Source organism: Urocampus carinirostris, chromosome 16, assembly GCF_059441175.1.
Source record: "Urocampus carinirostris isolate Australia breed hairy pipefish chromosome 16, RoL_Ucar_1.0, whole genome shotgun sequence".
In the NCBI taxonomy this organism is placed as follows: Eukaryota; Metazoa; Chordata; class Actinopteri; order Syngnathiformes; family Syngnathidae; genus Urocampus; species Urocampus carinirostris.
In genome coordinates, this window is record NC_142364.1 from 35,949,874 (window position 1) to 35,961,887 (window position 12,014).

General features: G+C 38.6%; 1 protein-coding gene across 2 annotated transcripts in view; it reads left to right on the forward strand.

The window, feature by feature from the left end:
• Nucleotides 1-757: 757 nt before the first annotated feature.
• Nucleotides 758-12,014, forward strand: part of LOC148351212 (solute carrier family 12 member 2-like) — a 138,375-nt gene continuing 127,118 nt past the window's right edge. The window contains exon 1 of one of the 2 annotated variants that reach the window (XM_088319940.1): nt 758-1,670. In XM_088319940.1, coding sequence (XP_088176066.1) covers nt 1,110-1,670 — 561 coding nt within the window. In that variant the 5' untranslated portion in view covers nt 758-1,109. The remainder of the gene's footprint in view (nt 1,671-12,014) is intronic. The other variant, XM_088319939.1, reaches the window with a different exon arrangement.

Sequence of the window (12,014 nt, forward strand, 5' to 3'; positions counted from 1 at the left end):
AGTCCCAAGTAAGTCCCAAGTATTTTTTTCTTGGGCAAGTCAAGTCACAAGTCAAGTCCCGAGTCTTAGATTGCCAAGTCCAAGTCAAGTCACAAGTCATAAAAACAGCGACTCGAGTCGACTCGAGTCAAAGTCACTAAGTCTCAAGTCCCCATGTCTGCGAGGTATACAAATTCAGAACCCTATGCGTCACTAGTTCATAGGAATTAAAGAAAAACAAATGTGTGGTCTGATCCATCCTCTTACGTAGTTCGCCTCCCATAAACTCGTCTGAAAAACGAGACGCGAGCGTTAACATCTCGCGAGGTAGCGCAAAGCAGGAACCCACCCTTTAGTGATGCCATCAGCAGTGTGTTAGTGATGAGAATTGCGCCTCTTTTTAGAGAACCAGCTTTTTCGGCTTGGCTTTCTGGAAAGAGCCGGCTCCTTCCACTCCCAAAAGGTTCTTTGCTCAAAGCCCCGCCTCCTCAGTTTTTAGTGATATATTACCAATTAATAATTTTTGAATGAAAAAGAGAGAGCGAGAGAGAGATCTAAGAGTGACCGAGAGAGAATGACAAAATTATAAAATAGAGAGAGAGAGAGAGAGAGAGAGAGAGAGAGAGAGAGAGAGAGAGAGAGAGAGAAGAGAGAGAGCGAGAGAGAGAGCAAGAAGGGTAGAGCAAGAGAGCTAGTTTCGAGGGAGCCTCTTATTTGTGGAGAGTTAGCTCATTAAGCCTTTTTGTTCGCAAACGACACACCAACCAGAGCTGTATATTACTGGCCAGGAAGCCCGCTACGAAGCTAGGAGGTTTTGCGGCAAGGTCGTCAACGCCATCCTGCTCTCGATTACACGAAGACAATTTTGAGGAGTGGGAACACATATTACTACGCTTTTCTCCTACTCGTGGATTTTGAAGAAAAGTCAATTGATGGCTTAAAGTTTCCATACGCTTCCGTTTTCAAACGAACGACTATTATTTGTCCAAGTTTTAACGCGCTTCTTACGCTGAAAGCATTTCTTCATAGTTTCGACAACCGCCCTGTTCCGTTACTCAAACTCGGCCCATACGGGTTTGTGGGCCTGGTGTGTGTTCTGTTGCAGTTATCACGTTACTTTGTTGAGTACCATGTCGGCCCCGTCAACTGCAGGTCACGAAGTGGGAGATAACGCCGATTTTTTAGCTCCTGACTCGGGACAAAAGCTGCCTGGTCCGACGCATAGTCAGAGCCGTTTTCAGGTGGACCTTGTAGCCGAAGCTGCGGGAGCAGTCGTCGATGAATTGCCTAGTTCCGATGCTTCCACCGCCGTCACAAAGAGCGAGAAGGCCACTCTAGGCGATCCCCCCGAATACCCGGGAACGAACGCTGAGGAAGCTAAAGGACGATTTAGAGTGGTGAACTTTGTAGACCCGAGCGGGTCTGAAAGTCCTGTGTCTCCAGAGGCAGCGCCCGCCGAAGGGATGCAGAATGGTGACACAGTGATGAGTGAGACGAGTTTACATTCGTCCACTGGTGGCCAGCATCACTATCACTACGACACCCACACCAATACCTATTACCTGAGGACCTTTGGCCATAATACCATCGATGCTGTGCCCAACATCGATTTCTACCGCCAAACTGCTGCCCCTTTGGGGGAGAAGCTTATCAGACCCACCCTTTCGGAGTTGCACGATGAGCTGGACAAGGTAAGGGGGTAGGGATTTGGTAAGAGGAGACAGATAACCAATATTTCGGAGTCTATATTCATTTGCTGTAAAAGCTTGAAAATTGGTGTGAGAAATGTTTAATAATTCAAAATGAAACAGAATATCTGTTATAAATTCAAATACAACTTTAATAGCTGTCTGAAACTTTTTACAGTAAATAATTTAGAATTTCAACTCAACTAAATAGATAGATAAAACGAAAAAGTGAGTGAAAGAGAGAGGGAGCAAGACAAAGAAAAAAGAGACAATAGAATTTGAGGGGAAAAGCTAGAAAGCTAGATAGAGAACGAGAGAGAAAACAAAAGTGAGTGAGAGAGCGAGCGAGAATGAGAGAAAAAAAAATAGGCGTGAGGAGGCCCTATGGTCTCTGTTTGTAGCCAATATTCAATTCTTGTAAAAGCTTAAAAATTGGGGTGAGAATTTTTTAATGATGCAAAAATGTGTTCTAAATTCAAATAAAACTTGAATAGCTCTCTGAAAACTTATTCACTAAATAAATATCATTTTCAACTCAACTAACATGACTAATCTTTCACTTGAACCAAATAGTATTATTACAGGCATTGCAATTAGGCTTAGCATAACTCATATAAAGGTATGTTAAAACTTAAATAGCTCTCTGACACTCTTTAGAATAAAACAGAATTTCAGCCAACTAACATGACAAATCTTTCACCTAAACTAAAACTAAAAGTGCAGGAAATGAGATTAGACTTAGCATCAACTTTTAGAAAGGTACATAACAACTTAAATAGAGCCTTGATTTTTTTTACAATACCCCAAATAAATAAAATACAATCAACATTACTTTAATTAACTTAAAATACCCTGAGAAATGGAATTTCAATGGAGCTAGCAAATTGAAAATTGTGGGCAGTCCTGTTTTAGAGCCTTATTGACGAACTAATGTTATGATGAGTGCTCATCACTTCCATTTTTACGTGCTCTTTCTGTCACAAACAGACACGCTTGATTAATGAATGAACTTATATTATGATAAACGCTAATTTGTCAGTCTCCCTCTGAACGTGATTTCCTAAAACAAGTAAACTGCACTTTAATGCTATCTCTTAATCGCTAATACGCTTTTTTCTATAATGGACACAGGTATGTCGGAACAAGTTAGATGAGCTGCCGCTTTATTGGCTGCCCCCCAGTCGCTTGTCCAATCAGAAGGTGTGGGGTGGGTAGAATCCGAGGAGAGAGGAGGGGCAAGAGAGTGAAAGGGTCTTGGCTGCACGCAATTTGAAAATCTGCTTGTTAAAAAAAATATATATATATCGCTGCCAATAATCATTCTGCCCCATAATTGGTTCAACCTCTATTCTAGCTCATGGGGTTTTTCAGAACAGCATAGAACAGTGATCAGCAACAACCAGGCCACAGACCTTTACAGGGTCGGCCAAAAAGGAAAAAACTTGCCTTATGCCGTTTTTATTCGTGTATAAACGGTTCACGGATCCTGCAACCGCCAGGGTCGTCAGGGTACCACTTCCTAAGGTGTATCTTGGGCAAGTACAGCCTAGGGGCTGGGATTGCAGGATCAGTGGTTTGCAACCACAAGCCGGCCAATTAACCTGACCTGCATGTTTTTGGGATGTGGGAGGAAACCGGAGTGCCTGGGGGAACCCACGCAAGCACTGGGAGAACATGCAAACTCTCACTGTCTCTTTACCACCACCCTTTTTCTCATTCTACATGAAAGGGGAAAAAGCCTAATTTTTTGCTTATACCATATTCATTCGTGAATATGTGAATAACTTAATTTGCTTAGCATTGGGTGCGGTGGGAATCCAACCCAGATTGCGGCGATCAGAGCGGCAAATTCTAACCACAAGTTTTGGTTTGAACAAATTTATTGACACTAATAACAGAAAACAATCATGACAATCTCAACAGCAATTAAGCACATTCACAATATTATATTTCAATATGACGTTTTTAACAGCAAACACAATGTGAGGTTCGAACAACCCTTCTCAACCACAAGGCTGCTCGGATTGTATATATATATATATATATATATATATATATATATATATATATATATAATGTTACCTCGGTGTATGTGTCCCACCAAAGATCCACATTCACGCTGGACTGGATGATGAGGTTTTTTATTACAGTTTCTGCAAATGGATGAGTCACAACATTAGCTTTTTCTGCTGGGTCTGATTTCTTTGATCTCTTCAAGGGGAATTAATATTTAGTAAAACAGAAACAAAACGAAAATAAACCTAAACAGCTTGACAATATCAATCACATTACTATGCATGGTGAGAGATTTGTCAGCTGCGGTTATAATGTTTAAAATTAACTTCTTTTGTGGAGCACCAAAAGATATGTCTTACCTTTGTAGTTCTCCCTGGTAAGACTAACAACAAACCCTGCCTCCTGGTCACAAGTTAGAAGCCAAAACCAGACCCCACCCCATACCAGCAGATGGCACTGTTGGACTAAGCATTGCAGGACATTTACCAAAAACTATACACATATTTCAGCAGGAATTTCAATAAAACAAAAGTTATTATTACACCCGTTACATATATACAGTATATATATGACAAGGCATTAAATTTCATCTCATCAACTCACTATTTAAACTCACGGTGCCATGTTATACAACGTTTTAATGGAAGATTATGGGAGAGTTTAGCCAAAACAACGTGGTACAGAAACTGTTGCAAGCCACTGGCATCGAACATATACTAAGATGCTCGAGTCTCCCAGTAATATACTCCTTCGTCATAACTATTGAGGTTGGATTAAAAAAAATCAGACCAATAATTGTACAAGTACTGAATTCAACTATCTTGAACCAACGTCTATAGCAGGGGTCGGGAACCTTTTTATCACAAAGATCCATGAAAGCAAAATATTTACCTTTTTTTTCAGTGAGAGCCACACTATTTATTTTAAGACAAAATTGATGGAAGAGTGCGTCCTTTGAGGTGACCTTGAAAAGTTGATATTAGAATATTTTAGTTATTTATGTGTTAACAAAGTCCAACTGAGTTTAAAGGGAAATTTTGCTTTATTTTCCACTGCGCGTTTCTGTTTTTATCTAACTTTTATCAGACCTGTCCTGGGCAGGACACATTGAATTTAAAAGATGGTGTCTCGGGAGAGTGCTGGAGAGTGATGTTATGCTTGTCCCTGCAGGTTTTTTAACATTTCTATTTGTCATTGTAGTATTAAAATGGTCAGCGTAAGAAAAGGCTTGCTTCTAGTAGAGTGCAAAAGTCAACCCAAACCCCCCAAAACCCTTAAGAGTTTATTTAAGCTAAGAAATGCATGCACTTGCACGTGCATCATAGTTAAGCTAAGTAAAGCTGCAATTATGACTTTCAGCCAGAAGAAGACTGCAGAGATTAACAAAGTTCCAAATTCCACTACAGTAAACAGAGCTGTCAAACTTAATCTCCAGACAAAAGCTACTTCTTCAGTGCATTTCATTTCACTTTGTGGATTAACAATTTGATAAAGTTTGAAATAATAATAACGCCAGAGCTTTGGTCCCACATAAAAAAATATCCCACCAAAAATGTCTCCCTCTTGCAGTTAAAATCGTTGAGGTTCATTTTTACTGCATTGTGTGCTGTGAATGATGATTTAATAATGATGTACGAGCAGAGTTCTTTAGTAAAAATGTCATAAATAAATGCAAATGAGAAGGATACGGATGTATCGTGAAGGCCGCACAAGCTTTCACACCCTGCAGCTTATGCAATGATGTGGCTAATTTATGCATTTTTTCTAACGCCTGCAAGGGGCGCCCTTGCAGTAAAGGTAAGCGTGAGACAAGTGTCCAGGAAGATGCAAGTTTAATGTCACTTCGCTTTTTGTGCATGAATAAAAATGGCCGGAACAGACCTTCATCCTGGAAAAGGGGTGAGCTAGCTACCATTTTGGGAATAATTATACAAGTCTATTTATTTGTAAATGGAAATATTTTGACGAAACGAGCGGAATTCAAAAACGTAGCAGAAATGTTTTAGGTGGATTTCTATTTATCTGTCAGCATTGTGTGTTTTAGAGTAAATATTTTAAATGGTTGGTATCTATGGATTGTCCTTATTCAACTAAGTCATTTTTGAATACATTCAATGAATACCATGACGGCCAGGTGACATAATTGGTGAGTCACTTTGGCTTAATAGTTTTAGGGTATCTTGTTTCAGACTGATCATGAAATTTTTCTGATGAGTATATTTTGAAATGGTCATGTCTTGAATCCCAAGAGTTTAAGCTTTCCAATGATACTTGGCATGACGTACTTCAGTGACTGGTGACATAGTACCAACACGTAGTATTTGTTGATTAAAAGTCCAGCGGGCTGTAGGAACGTTAGGGGTTAAGGTACCGTATACTATTACTGTCTTTCTTTGTAAATATCTCATGTTTCAATGTGGGCACATGTGGCTTATATTCAAGTGTCGCTTCTGGATGTACAAAAGCTTTTTTCCTTTAAAAATGTACTGGGCGTGGTTTATAATCAGGTGCACTCTAAATCCAGAATTTACGGTATTTACCTTCAGCTATGTAGATTGGTCACACACAGCTCCTACATTCGGAATTGAGTGGTCAGTATTCGTCCTCATTCGAGTCTTGTAGATGCAAATTATCAACAGCTTTTAAATCTACGAACATTAAATGTCCTCATGAACATTCATCATTTTGTCAGGGTTTGTATGAGTGCTTGAAATCCTTAAATGTTTGAATTCTAAAGTTGTTTTTTTTAAGGCTTCAAAAGCACTTGAATTCTGGGTTAAGTGTTTGTAAATGCTTGAAATTGTTCCTATGTTTCTCAACAAGTCTGCTAAAAAATGACACCGACACTGCTCTCTGGTTACTCCCGTTTGCCATTGCGTCTCTTGTTTCCTAGTGAATAACGGTAGCTGATATTAGTTTGTACGGGATTGTCCTATAAAACATCATTGTTTCCTACAAGAAAACATGTGGATGTTACATGATATTTTGACCAATTTAGACACCGATTTTCTTAATTACGTGAAAACAATCATACATTAAAATAAGTTAAACAAAAAGCTAAATCTCAGAGGTTTATAAGATTGAAAGACAGCACTCTGCTTTGGAGCAATCAATATCATTAGAATGAGTCCAAATTTGGCTAATTTTCTGCTTTTCGTACTTTTTTTCTTCTTTTTTTGTCTTCCATATTCAACTTAATTATTAACCAACACCTATAGAGCCCTTTCCGTGTTTGACGTAGCCAAGCTGTTTGTACATTGTTGAGGCAGAACGGCAGAAGTTGTCAGTTTATAGCAACCATTGGCACAAAAAGATTGTAAATTACAGATAGGAACACCTCAAAAAAGCACAAAGTATGAGCCAGCAGCAAGATAGCAACTTTATTTTCATCATTAAAGCTACAAAAAAAAAATCTTCCTTTGAGGGTAATGAAAAATATTTGGAAAATTGGCTTGGAAAGTGCTTACATTAAGCCACAAAAAAAGCTTTAGTGCCTATTATTGTGTGTTAAACATATTCAATACTCAACAAAATACTTATATGCTCAAAGTATGTCCTAATTGTACTTGAGTAAAAAAGGTTTGCTTGAAGATTGCAACATTATTGATGAGAAGTGCCCATCTTACTTCCTCAAAGGCCACATACAGAACAAAAAAACAATAGAAGGGCCTTAAATGTTTGAATCTTAACTTCCTAAGCTTAAGATGTGTTTATGTTGTCACGTGTTGGAAAAATGATATTACTTCATTAAATTAGATTACAATTAAAGAAAATGATCAGTTGTTGTTTTCAATTTGTTTTTAAAGCCAGAATAAGAAGATATAAGATAGATAATATGTTACGGGGATTTTTGTATCCAGGAAATTTGTCTCATGAGACTATTGGAAGTTCAAAATTGGTGAGAGACGTCCTAGAATTTTTTTTTCTTTTCTTTTAGTTACCTGATCATATTGGAATATATTTGTTCTGTTTTCATTAGGTTCAATTGGGTTTACTAAACTGCGTCATTTTAATAATGTTCAACATTCTATCTGTCCTAGGTTTGTAGGTATATTTTTATGTGGCCCCTTTTGATTTAACTTTGACATCCCTTTTGGTAGGGTATAACATTTTCTTTCAAGAACATGGTACAATTCTTGGATAGATAGATAGATACTTTATTCATCACCGTAGGGAAATTCAACTTCCAGCAGTCGACCCTGTTGTTTATTTACAGATTAACATGATGCCCTATGGGTGCGGCAGATGGAATCTTTGTGCCCAAGTATACACCACCTTGTGTTAGCGAGTCAGTCTCCTCTCCGATTCCCGTAGGCTTTTGTGTGTCTGTATAGTGGCGCTGAAGCCGGATGGCTCCGGATAGCACCGCTCCGGGTGGCTACATGTTAGCGTCCGGGTTGCTAAAACGTGAGCCACATTTCCGCAAAACACAGCAACTGCGCTTCCTGTGTGCTTCGATGTTTTCCACCAGCACTCGTTGGTCTTATTTGGTAGTGAGTTCACATTTTCCAATGACTACAGATGGTACCGAAGACTTATAACGCCGCTAGCCGCTTAGCTAGTATGTATTTATTATATAGTGAAGTATTGCAAACCGCTTAATATCGTTTTCAAACCATAAGTGACCTTATAGATATAAATTATCCTTGTTGATATAAAAGTTGGACCTTTTATCTCCCCACTTTTGTTTTTTTTTTGAGTAAAATACATACTTTTCCTTGACTTTTGCGCATTCTAATCTCTAAGACCTGACAGGTATAAAGCTGTCACTGCACTTTGTAGATTTTTGTGAGTGATACGAATTAAATAATGTCTTATTTAAAGAGCCAGCGTGTTGTATTTTGCGCCTACTAGTGATCAAAAAACTATCTGTCAAAAAAAAATCATAAGCAAAAATAAATTAACTGTCGCATTACCATTCATTTTTTAAAACCCATCTAGATTGAGAAGATACCATTTATTTTAAATAACATGACATGAGCCTCAGGTAAAGAGAGGTGACATAATTGTCAGCAAAACAGCAGGTAAAAAAATAAGAAGTAAAATGGTGTGTTTTGTACACTATTACACTCGATAATTTTTACTCTTCCTTGTGCTTCTTAGAATTTTTTTGGGGTTGCATTCAACCATACAGTACATCTAGTGGTCAAATAATGCATGCTGTCCCTTTAATACCAAAAGTTGAATGCACAATTGTCATTTATTTGCACAATGACCTTGCTAGTGTTCCTGCTTCTAATCAAATTGTTCATAATGCATGTAAATGTGAATTTCCCTTCGGGGATGAACAAAGTATCTATCTATCTATCTATCTATCTATCTATTTCGGATACCCTTTCATTAGTCACGTGAACGATTCATTTAGAATTCTCCAAAAATCCAAATTCAAAATTTATTCGGACAATTCCCAGCACTAAACGTACTTCAGCACTTTAGCACTTACTGCCCTCAACCTACCAAGAAAAAAGGAATGCTTTCATATGCTTAGCCCCTCCCTGTGGGGGTCGTATGACACAAATAATAATCACTGCTGGTGATGGACATACTCGGTACCCCTGCTGTACTGTATGAAAAACATTTTCTTCACATCAGCTATGCACACAAACAACCTACAGTGCCAACAACACTTTTTAGTAAATCTAATTTATTTATTTCGTACTTCTCAGACACCAAAATGCAAAAATGCTGTACACAGCACATTCAAAACACCAGTTGATACTGATACCTGGTATCGATCCCGATACGAGTCCTGTTTTAAGAAAGTATACATAAAATAGAAAATTAAAAGAACGAGTAATTGCCATTAATGAGATGCAATGTTAAGGCGAATGTTTGTGGGGTTCATAGGTATTTATTTCATTATTTTTTTTTTTTTAAGTGGTTTGGTTAAGATAATTGTATGAACTAGTGGTATTGTTATCTAACACGCATCATGATTGAAGATGACTTAGAAGTTCAATATTGTAATAGCATGTTTTTCATTCTATTTAATCCTAAATCTTCACAAAGAACTCTGTTTGTTCCAATGGGCACTTTTTAAAATCCTGCTTTAGTCAAAAGGGCAAAGGTGAGGTTAGGGAATTGGGGTTATTTTTCTCAACTCTAATGAGATTTGAAAAGTAGAACATTCCTGCTCTTGTGCATGTTTTAGTGTAGATTTGGAAGTGTGGACAGAATGTTTCCCGGTAAGTTGGATGGTGACTTCTGCACCTTCTCTCAGTAATCCGCCATTGTCTTCTTACTTTCCTTTTTTCTTTTTTCCCCTGGAGCTCAGTGTATCTGATCCCAGATAATTTCTAAGTGTCATTGCTCCCTTTTTTTCGTGTGTGTGCAGGTTTTTGTGTGTGTTTTGTGCTGTTCAGTATACATCTTCATAGAACCTTGACCATTTTCGGCTCCTAGGAGACCAGCATAGGCATAAGGCAGATGTAGCAGTGTGATACCAGACTCCATCATAATAAACTCAGAATTTTGCAAAAAAAAAAAAAAAAAAAAAGCACAGTGGATTTTGGGGATTGGGGGGGGGGGGGTGCTGTTTGTGGGATTCTGTTAGGGACTGAGGTGCTGGGTCAGACATGCATGCAGTCTCCCCCCGGTTTGCCAGTCCATATTCCTTCAACAGCAAGTTCCACAGAAGTGGCTCTCTTCAAAAACTAAAAGAGAAATTAGAACTAGATTAAAAGAGGCCCAGTGTTAACCACATACACCAGTGTCTGTCTTTAAAAAAAAGTTTCTCAACTGGCGGGTTTTGACCCAAAAGTGGGTCGGCGACCCGTTTTCAGTGGGTCGCAGGCCTTTGAAATGGCAAAATAATGCTAAAAGAACAAAACAACTCATTAAACTTCTTAAACTTATTCCCAAATTCTAAAACATGCAGAATGTGGGGAAATAGTACAGTGAAACCTCGCTACTTCGCGGTTCGACGTTCGCGGATTCAGAGCTTTGCGGTAATGGTAGAAAAAAAAAAAAAACTTAAGTGGCGTCGCTACTTTTTACGAGAATCCCCCTCGGCCGACAACCCTATGTGAATGCCAGGCGCCATGTTTGGAGGAAACCAGGCACCGCTCATCACCAGGCCAATACCATCCTTACAGTGAAGCATGGTGGTGGCAGCATCATGCTGTGGGAATATTTTTCAGCAGCAGGAACTGGCAGACTAGTAAGGATGGAAGGAAAAATGAATGCAGCAATATATAGTGATATCCTGGATGAAAACCTGCTCCAGAGCGCTTTTGACCTCAGGCTGGGGCGAAGGTTCATTTTTCAGCAGGACAACGAGCCAAAGCACACAGCCAAGATCTCAAAAGATTGGCTTCAGAACCACTCCGTGAATGTCCTGGAGTGGTCCAGACTTGAATCCGATCTCTGGAGAGATCTGAAAATGGCTGTGCACAAACGTTTCCCATCCAACCTGATTGAGCTTGAGACTTATTGCAAAGAAGAATGGGCAAAACTGCCTAAAGATAGGTGTGCTAAACTTGTGGGATCATATTCAAAAAGACTTGAGGCTGTATTGGCTGCCAAAGGTGGATCAACAAAGTATTAAGCAAAGGCTGTGGATACTTATGTAAATGTGATTTCTTAGTTTTCTATTTTTAATAAATTCAAAAAAGGTATAAAAAATCACATTGTCATGATGGAGTATTTTGTGTAGAATTTTGAGATAAGAGATTAAATTAATACAATTTGGAATGAGGCTGTAACATAACAAAATGTGGAAAAAGTGAAGCGCTGTGAATACTTTCCAGATGCACTGTACATAATGCGTTTATTTAAACACTAAAGCGCGATCGTATTCTACAAAATGCGTTTAACGCGGATGAAAAAGTCACCAACGTCCCGCTCGGGTCGTGATGGCTCTACTAGACCTAAGATTTATGGCCCGAACCCGAACCCGAGGCAATTTCGGGCCGGGTCGGGCCTGAAATGTCAGTCATACGGTCGGGTCGGGTCGGGTTCGGTCCTGCTTTTTTTTTTTTTTTTTTTTTTTTTTAAATTAATTAATAATTATAAATACAATATATATAAACGTGTTATATAGACTAGAATCTCCCAATTATTATAATTAGCTCGCTTTATTGTTTTAATAAGCGTTTTATATAGAATACGATCGCTTTTGTCGGAAGCGTACATTGACGTTGGTGACATTTTCATCCGCGTTAAAAAACGCAATTTGCAGAATAAAATCACGCTTTATTGTTTAAATAAACGCGTTATATAGACTAGGATCTCCCAATTATTATAATTAGCTCGCTTTATTGTTTTAATAAGCGTTTTATATAGAATACGATCAGGGGGGGGGGGAATTTGCATAGGAGTCGGAAAAGGGCA